The sequence below is a fragment of the Penaeus chinensis genome, chromosome 39 (genome assembly GCF_019202785.1).
Source record: "Penaeus chinensis breed Huanghai No. 1 chromosome 39, ASM1920278v2, whole genome shotgun sequence".
NCBI classification, from domain to species: Eukaryota; Metazoa; Arthropoda; class Malacostraca; order Decapoda; family Penaeidae; genus Penaeus; species Penaeus chinensis.
The window spans coordinates 17,767,497-17,777,496 of record NC_061857.1 but is presented as its reverse complement, the minus strand read 5'-3'; the positions used below and the strand labels follow the sequence as shown (position 1 = coordinate 17,777,496).

At 39.3% G+C, this 10,000-nt stretch overlaps 1 protein-coding gene across 3 annotated transcripts in view; it reads left to right on the top strand.

Moving 5' to 3' along the window:
• The window catches only part of LOC125046614, a 52,476-nt gene that overhangs the window by 22,271 nt on the left and 20,205 nt on the right, over positions 1–10,000 (top strand). For all 3 annotated transcript variants that reach the window (XM_047644431.1, XM_047644432.1, XM_047644429.1), the window contains exon 29: positions 1–9,766. This exon is cut by the window's left edge and continues 664 nt beyond it. In XM_047644431.1, the coding sequence (XP_047500387.1) occupies positions 1–9,766 (9,766 nt within the window). The remainder of the gene's footprint in view (positions 9,767–10,000) is intronic.

Genomic DNA, 10,000 nt, shown 5'->3' with positions numbered 1-10,000 from the left:
TGAGTGTTACCTACGAGTCTGAAGCAGCCTGGGGAGAAGACCTGGTCCCTGTAAGCGCAAATGGGCGCATTACGCTTACAGATATTTTTGGCCAAAACGTGGATTTGTCTCTCAGGCATTCAAAGGAAGCTGAGCGCTTTGCGTCTCAGCTATTTGGTACCTGGAATGTTCACACGTTCCATTTCGACCACACTCTAGATTACCATCGTAGTCTAGAGTGGACAAGCACCAGCCATTTAACAATACCTAACTATGAAGATCCCATAACTCTGCAGCTAGTTTTGAATGCTCAAGAAGATCTTTCAACTTTAGATTCGAACCTGCACCTAACAACTCATTGGACAGAAGATTTCATCACCAAACTGTACTTTGATTTATCAGATCCCAGTGTCCCTACCTACATATTTGATTCACTGTATGGTGAAGCAACTGTATTCAATATTGAAGCAGAGAAATATGCACCATTTGCCTGGCAGCATGTTGATGTAAAGTTAAAAATGAAGTCACAATACTTTGAAAGTATCGAAATCAGATGGAAGCACAACTTTGAATCAAACAATCACATCTACCTAAACACTACCTATGGCTCCCAGTACCACATACAAGGAGAGAGCAATCTGCAATTTGAAGAAAGTTTCTTTGGCACTGGAGCTTTCGTGATGTATAATTTCACGGCCAAGGCAGACCTCCTTGATCAAGAGGTACATTTCCAAACAGGTTTGAGCTTTGATTCCCAGTATCGTGGAGACCTTGAAGTGACCTGGGGTGAATACATCTTGTCTCTCAAGACTGATGTACCAGAAGGTATAGTGTTCAAGGTGCTTGTAGGTGATCCTGAGGGTGATTATGTGGCTGAATTAACACATCTCAAAGGTAGTTCTGATATTCCAAACCTTCGATTCCGCCTTTCCAGGAATAATTCAGACATTTTCCTTTTGAAATCTCAGATCGAAACTTATTATCCACACTTTGAGGGTATATTCGTTGCAAGTTATTATCCGAACAATGGCTCACCACAACATACAGAGATGAAAATATTGGCTGACATGAGTGACTTAGAAGACTATGGATTTAAAGGAAATTTCAGGATTAATTCAGACTTTGAAGGTTTTGAGAACCTGATGGGAGAGTTGGACTTTGATCTAACCCTTGAAGATGATTACAAAGCTGGGTACCTTACTAGTCAATTTGACTTTAATCAGTGGCACTTCAATTCCAAAGTTAACTGCTCCCTCAATCTAGACAGACAGTTCCAGTTTGAGTATCAAAGTGAGTATGATCTTAGTGTTGAAGGTGAACTTTATGACATGAAGGAATTTAGTTTTTTGCTCAGTATGAATTCTGAAGTAGCACAAACAAAGTTTAACCTGAAATATAGCCCTAATGCATCTGAATGGTCATTTTTCTGTTATTATCATCAAGATGATATGGACTTTAAAGGGTACGTCATACCTGGCAATGCAAGAAAATATGAGCTAGCAGCCAGGGTTGTTAACAGTACCCTGAATCTGGATGCACAAAGAACCGACGAATTTGGTTCAAGATTCACTGGCCTTAAAGGAAACATTAACTGGAGTGTCAAGAAGTTTAAGAAACAGTTCACAGTGAACATGAACTCAGACATCCCTGAGATAAAGAAAATTACTCTGCACCTTTTCATCCAGCAAAGACGAGGATTCATGGCAACTGCAAAATTGAAAGTAAACCAAGAGAACTTTGTTGGCAGTGTGAGGTATATGAGCAGAAAGGGAGGTGAAACTGGGCGAGTCACAATAAAAATGGAGAACGAAATATACTATCCTTTCGATACAGAAACTACAATCCAGTATTCCCTTGCACCAAATGACTATCAAGCTAATGTTGTTACAAACCTCAATGAGAAGAAGTGGGCTTCCTTAGATATGAAAGCTAGTCTGAAGGAGTCTTACTTAAAGATCGAGTCTCCCTTCCCAGTTCTTGAAAATGTTGATGTTAAATTGAATCTTCTAACTGAAGAGGACTTTGGTCTGACAGTGACAGCAACTGGAACCAGGTTCTGTTTTAATCTTGAAAGTTCTTTGAGTCGTACTCTTACATCTGGAGAAATGAAAGCGAATTACCAAGCAGATTGCAGTGGACCTTCCCTGTTTGACCTGAGTGCTAAATATGATTATCCTTCCAAAACATTTGAAGTTCATATGCATATACAAGATATTGTCAAGTTCGATGTTTCTAGCATTCGAGATAAACATGAGAATCTTTTCAAAGCTGAAGTCACAATTAGTGCTGGACCTTCCTACGGTGTATCAATAAGCAGCGGACTCAATGATATAGACGAATTCCACATAAAGTTACGTTTATACAGTCCTTCGTCTGACTCAAATTACTTCCTCTTCACCTTATTTGGATCAAGAACAAGGTTCGAAATCGGTGTAGAAACAACAAGGAAGATCATCCATACTGAGGTTACATACAATCTACAACTACAACAGTTTATGTTAGAAGGAAAATATTTTAGTGATTTCTTTGAACCATTTTCTTCAGAACTACATATAAAAGGTAATTTCGATTCTGATATGGGTGATGCAAAAGTTTCTCTATTGTCAGATGACAATACAATGAATTCAGAATTTAGCATGAACTATGATCTTCGTAAGGAGCCAAAATCTGGAAACTTTAAGCTAAGTTCACCAAAGGGTGATGCTGAGGGCCATGCAGATTTCACATTTACTGATGGGTATATCTCAGTTACAGGTGAAATGCTATCCACTCTCCATTCATTCCACGAATATAGTTTCAAATTTGAGGGAAATGTAAATGGCCCTCATCCACAATTTCAGCTTTTAGTTACTCAAGATAACAACACTTATGAGATCACTGGTGACCAAGTAATGGTAAATGAGATGATGAAAAGCAGCCTTTTTGTTTCAACGCCATTCCAGGGGTATGAGCATTTTGAATTCAGTTATGGCACACCTCTTTCTGACTCGGAGCAAAGAGCATTCCATGCAGGATTCAACATGACCATATCAGGTGACTCATATGGGGTTGACATTGCCCACAACCATCACACTACTTGGAGCAGCCAAGAAACGGAAATTTCCATTTTCACCCCAAGGAAGATTATCGATGCATTCAAGTTCGCTTTCATGTACAATATTGAAGGTGAAGCATCGGTGTCATTTGATCATGTTCGTGGCCGCCTTGGTTTGGCTGCCTCTTTCCGTCCTTCAGATACGAACATCTCAATGGAAATCCTTCCAGATTTGACCTTCTTTGATGCTGGGGAGTATATTTTCATGGCTAACATTCCTCTAGTAATGGATGAAGGTGGTGAAATCCGCTTAGAACGACACCAAACAGATTTTGATTTTGTGGCAAATATGTCTCTCGCAAAAGGATTTAAGTCTGGCCAAATTGTTGTAAAAATAATAGAAGGAAATGTTGAGGAGTCAAATACATCATATAGTCTAAGTTATATGCTTAAGAATCCACGAAATATTCAAGTGGAAGGAATTTTTGAAAACTGGGAAATGAGATCTGTAATCAAGCTAAGAGGGAAGAAAACTGCTGCTTCTACAGGTAACATTACTGTGACCACCAACATACCTGGATATGAAGACATGGAAGCTGCCTGGGACATAGGAAAGAAGAGAATGAGTTATTTTGTGGACTTAGGATTGGACATGAAAGAAAATGGGAACATGGCATTCAAAGGTAAAGTAGATAACCAGAGCCTCGACATACAGTTCACATCAACATTCACTAAAGATCACCATATTGTTGCCGAGTACCAAATGAACCCACTAATCCTTAAGGCAACTTATCAGTATGGTCTGGACAAATTTGAAATTGACTTTGATTCTCAGTTTGATCCAAGAGAAGGTATGATGAAATTGATAGCAAGTTTACCCTTCCCTTCTGTATCTAAGCTCCAAATCGGTATGAAGTACAGTTTCCTTGATAATTACGATGTTAACATCAATGCTGCAATTGAACACATTCTTTTTGAATGTGGCTTCAATTTAGCATCCGACGGAAGTAATGGAGACTTTATATTAAATTTAATTACTCCCTTTAGTAATCCGACCAAAGCCAAGATCAGTTGGTCAGTAGAGGGAATCCCTCTGAAATTTGAAGCATTTTATATCTATGGACATCAAAGAGGTGGACTGAAACTTGACCTAGAATTTACAAATACCACCGCTGATATGAACATTAATGTCATGACACCTTTTGATGGAGCTTCTGAAATAACCTTCAATTTGAAATATGACGGGACTGGCCCTGGACCTATTGAGGCCTCTATTGACTTGAGTGTGGACTATCATAATATCAAAATATCAACAAGCTTTGAAGAGGGAAACGATAGCATGGAAATAGTCGGTAGTACATCAGTGGATTTCTTTGGGTTTCAAGGAAAATTTGAATTAACATTCAGCCATAATGGTCTCGAAAATAATCTGCATCTACAAGGAGATATCAAGGAGTATGATCCTGTTGATTTCAGTTTTAGCATAAATGAAGGCAGTATCCAGTCAGATTTGAAATATGGAAATGTAAACATACTTGTGGCAAAGTTAGAGTTCTACAGTATCAGTATTCAATCAGCATGGTCAGAATCTCATTACTTTAACTTTGATGGAAAGTATGAGTCCAATGAGAATGACCATCAACTTGAATTCTCCATAGAATCGTCTGAGATGCAACCTGTTACAGTGCAAGCAAGCTACTCCGGTGCAAAGGGTCATGAAGGTAATGTAAGCATAAGCCACGGAGATAGACAGTACGACCTAAGTGGGAATACTGTTATTCGCAAGAAAAAGTCTGGGTTCGAATTGCATTTCACTTCCTCTGAAGATCCTTATCATCCATTTAACATGGAGGCTCAGTACAATTTTAATGCCTTTACCAAAGGTAACATGAATGCCATGGATGATTTGGCTGGTATCATGTTGGAGTGGGGAGACAAAATTGAGGTCTCTGTTACAGGGATGCGTAGAGGAGATCGAGCCAAGGTTAATGTTGAGGTTATTACACCTTTTAAGGCCTTGCCCCGACTGAGCTTTGGCTGTGATGCTGAATTTTCGTTGAAAAAGAATCTCACACAACTGACACTAACAACATTTGTTGAATGGACTCAACGGATAACTTTGTCAGGTTTCTTTAAGTCTAAGAAGAATGAACTGGTCTTTAACTGCAGTGTGAATACACCATTTACAGAAGTTCAAAAATTGTCAGCAAACTTCACATGGAAGCCAGATCAGGTTGAGGCTTCTCTTGTTTATAATGAAGATGAGTGGAAAATTACAGGCAACTATGAGTTTACACAAACTTATTCTGTTCAGTTAACAGCCCAGACTCCTCTTAAGGATTATGAGTTAATAACCTTCAATGTAACAACAGGAGTCCAAAACAATAACTTTGTGCTCACAGCAGAAATGACTTGGCCTGAAGAAAACAACATCCACTTTGAACTGGAGGCTAAGATGTGGCAGGTGGAAATGAAGCTCAACAGCCCCTGGACGCCATTCCAAGAAGTCACCTTTGAGATGTCTCTGCAAACAGAGAGTGAAGAAGGAAAGTTCAGTGCAAAACTTGAATGGGACAATCATAACTTCTTCACGACTGCTATCCTCTCTCCCATGCGGTCACAGTTTAATGCTAAGTTCCAGAGAGAAAACCTCGATATTTATGGCGCCGCATTTGAATACAACTTTGGGGAAGATGAGTTTAAATTTGATGGTGAAATTACTACTCCTGTAGCACCGTTCGAAAAGCTGGAGGCTAAATTACGCTGGAGCTCATTTAATGGCAAATTGGACATATATGTTGCAGATTTCGAATGGAATTTTGAGGCTCAGAATAACTGGAGAAACTTTAATAGCCACATGTCGATTCCACATTTCAGCAACGAACAACCTTTCAACATCATTTTCAGTTATGAAGTCCAACCAGATGAATATAAGTTCTCTTCAGTCTTTGAGATGTCATTAAAGGAGTCAAAAGAAAAGTGGGTGTTTATTGATATAAACTTTGAGGATCCATGGACAATTAAATCCTCCATTTTCAACACAAATGTAGAGGTAGAAGTGACAAAACCTAACCGAAGGAAATTTAATGTACATGTTCATATTGAGTCCCAAGAAATGGGATTAGAATCAATGCTAATTGATGCAGCCATCAATCACAAACAAAATTTCAAGATATTCAGCATCACTTCAACTATGTCAGTAAAGCCAGTCCATGGAGAGGCAACTAAGCATGAACTTATTATGGACTATGAAATAATTTCTAACCACTTCTCCATGAAGGCGGAGATTCATAGTGATTATATTGATGTTCCTTATGGATTCGTCTGTAAGGTTCCACTGATACTTGCTTTTGGACCTGGAACATTCAACTTTGCTGTGACTAGAGAAGGAGAACAAATATATAAAGTATCTTTTGATACACTTTTCCCAGATGATGAAACCGAGACCAGAATCCTTAAAATCAAATCTCCTGAATGGTCGGTCACATTGACAGTGTCTTACAGTATTGACAGTTTCACCTTCACTTTGTCCTACCCTGATGCAGCCACTGAGCATATTCTTCAAATTAATTGGAATGAGGACATCAGCTTTGAGAAAGTCATATTGAGCCTGGAAATGAACTCCCCATACCTGAGGGAAAATACATTTTTATTTGAAGTGAATTTCAATGTCCGTGCTTTGTTCTCTTTTGTTATTGATGGAAAAGCCGCTATGGGATCAAAGCAATTGGATTTCACAGGCCAATTTCAGTACAACAGACAACAGAAGCAGGTACAATTTGAAGCACATGTATCCTCTGACTGGACGGGTAAACATTCCCTAAACAGCAACATTCAGTGGTTGAGGGACATTGTATTTACTGCAGATCTAAAGGTTGACGGTGAGGATCACAAGGCAAAACTCACCATAGATTCCACCACATATACCATGCGGATAACAGTAAATTCATCTTGGTTGCCACATGAAGATGTTGTGATTACTGGTAAGGTTAATGAGGACTTTACACCATCTAATATACAAGTTGAAGGTAAAGTAACAAGTGCTGGGGATACCATTCTTGAAGGAAATTTCGAAAACCATGGATACCAGATGATCAAATCAGATATCAGAGTGAAAAACAAGAGGGAAGTGTTCTACTCTAGATTTGTATTTGAAAATTCGGACAATAAAGTATACCTTTACTTGTTGACAAACAGCAATCTTCCAGAGCTCAATAACAACATCAAAATTCAATATGAGGAAAGCAATCTAATGCGAGCGTTAAACATACATGGTTATAGTTATTTAACTGACAGTTTTTCTTTGCGCATTGATAACAGTAAAACATGGTATAAACACCAAGAGATTTCAGTCAAGTTACCTGGCCTCAGTCTATCACTTTTGTCAACACATGGAGGAAATATTCATAGTAGAGTTGTGGTAAGCTATAACAGATATAGAATGGACATTCTTTATAGCTTCTCAAATGAGATCATGCTGTCTGTTTCCTCTTCAACTCCTCTGCCATCTTTCAGAACTGCTAAAGTACATTTATCCTGGCCACAGCAAAGGTCGGAGAAAAAAATGTACATTTTATATACAACAGAAGAAGATGAATATGAATTTCTTATGTTTATCATGCCAGACCCTATCACTGGATGGGCTGGTAAAATCAGTGTCATAACGCCTTACAAAGGATACGAAAAGTTTGTGTTACAGACTCCACATTTTGGAGAGAGCATGCCCGACTTTGTTGTAATGTTTGAATATCCTGGAGGAAAGGTGGGAGCAGAGGTCAAGTATGACATGAAGCGATGGAGTTGGTGTGATCTCAGATTGTCGCTAAATCTGCCTCTAGAAAAATATGAAATTGTTTCCCTGAAATATATTATGGGAATGAGAGATAATTTTGCAACAGTAGAAGGACGTATTGGCAAAGTTGGATTTACATACTCTTTAAAACCATTTTCTCCTGCATTTGAAGGGTTAGTATCCATAGTCCGTGTAAACGAAATTACCTTGCAAACTATTATTCGATTCAGCACAAAGACAGAAATACTGGAGCTCCGCACCCATACTGAAATGCAAACTGAAACTGAAACTGACTTGAAGTGGTTAGATACGAGGCTATTCGTTGACCTAGGTCGTAAGATCTATTTCCAAGTGGAAAGCCATGAAGCAGAACTCCTTAAGCTTCATATAGAGTGGGGTAGTGACAAGATATTTGCAATAACTACAAGTAAAAACTTCCCAGCTTTCTTAGTCCTCAACTTCGAAAACTCAGAGATGGTTAATGAATGCCGTGTAAAGGTAGGTGTGTCCTCAGGTTTAAACATTGATAGCTATGGCTTCCACTTCCGCCAAGAAGCTTTAGAGGGTGGCCATCACATTTCCCTCTCTGGTGATTCTGCTGAAAACAACTTCTATGCAGAGGGTACTTTCTCTATGAATTACCATCATCTGAATGAAAGCCTTGTGTTTGAACTCAACAAAAACAGAATTGGTTACAGATCTAACTTCAATATCTATCCTGGAATGTTTTCGGACGAATATAAAGGATCAGTAGAATTGATGTTACCAGCCCAGACTGTGCACTGGAATACATCGGCCTTTTGTGGGTCGGGAAACTTCGATCTCCAATCAAGATTTACTTGGAACGATCTTGATCAGGAAGTTCCAGCAGTTAACCTGATGATCAAATATGATGATAAATCGCGTTTTGGCCAGGAGGAACATCATATCACGGCTGTGTTTAGTCACCCAGAAATAAAAAATATTGTCCTTCACGGGAACATTACCCAGTCTGAGGATACTACTCTTTCTGCTTTAGTAGAACTTATTGATGAAAATGTACCAGAGAGAAATGTAGTATTGGCTATTGATATTCATCCATACACAGAAAACAAAACCCGTGATATAAATGCAACAATTACCCAGAGTTTCTCTGGATTTGCAGTAAATATGGATGCACAGATAACGGATTCCAATTTCCATGACGGCGTATATGAATTTAGATACTGGAGCCTCACCAAGGAGACTTGGGAAAACCTTCATGTTTCTACGCGCGTTGAACCCTCCATGGATGGATTTGACTTCGAAGCTCGAGTAAACGCACCGAAGGGCAAATGGGGCTATACCTACAGGGGAAATGCCTATTCCAATGAAGACGCAGCTTCTGTAACCATCATGGGAATTTCTGACAAGTACGGAGACTTTTGGGAAATCGAGACCATAGTTAGCAAACACTTACCAGAGTTCACCGTCCATCTTGACATTGGCCAGGAGAATGAAGAAGCATACGAAAAGGGGCGCTTGAGGATTGGTTTGCACAATCCGCTGGAAATAGGAGCAGCTCTGGACCATCGGAAATTCGGTGAGTGGAGGCAAGATGGTGCCATCGGGCTGAGATTGAAGACAGAGGATATTCTGCAGTTCGTGCTGGAATTCGATCCTTCCTTAGACTACCAGAACGAACACTTCCTGGTTGACCTTGCCTCGCCTGCGGACCAGATATTTAGTAGTTGGGGGCGTGACCTTGAATATACCACTTCTGCCTTCATGAAGTGGTTCATGGAAGAGAGCCCCAGCATATATCAAGTTCTTGTAAACAACCCCACCTTCGTACGGGTGTGGAGCACAGAAATGCACCACCTACATGAATTTGTCAGTGAAATGAATGGTGTTATTACCGATATCCATAACGACGGACAGCATATATGGAATACTGTTATCCAGCCGTCTCTTAATGCAGTGCGCGAAACATTCAATGAAATGTAAGTATCTCGTGAGTTCGTAATGCTGGAATAAATATGTGGATATGCATGCATACATACGTGTGTGTATGTGTGTGTGTGTGTGTACATACATACACACCACACACACACACACACACACACACACACACACATTTATTCACTCACTCACTCACTCATATATATATATAGATAGATAGATAGATAGATAGATAGATAGATAGATAGATAGATAGATAGATAGATAGATAGATA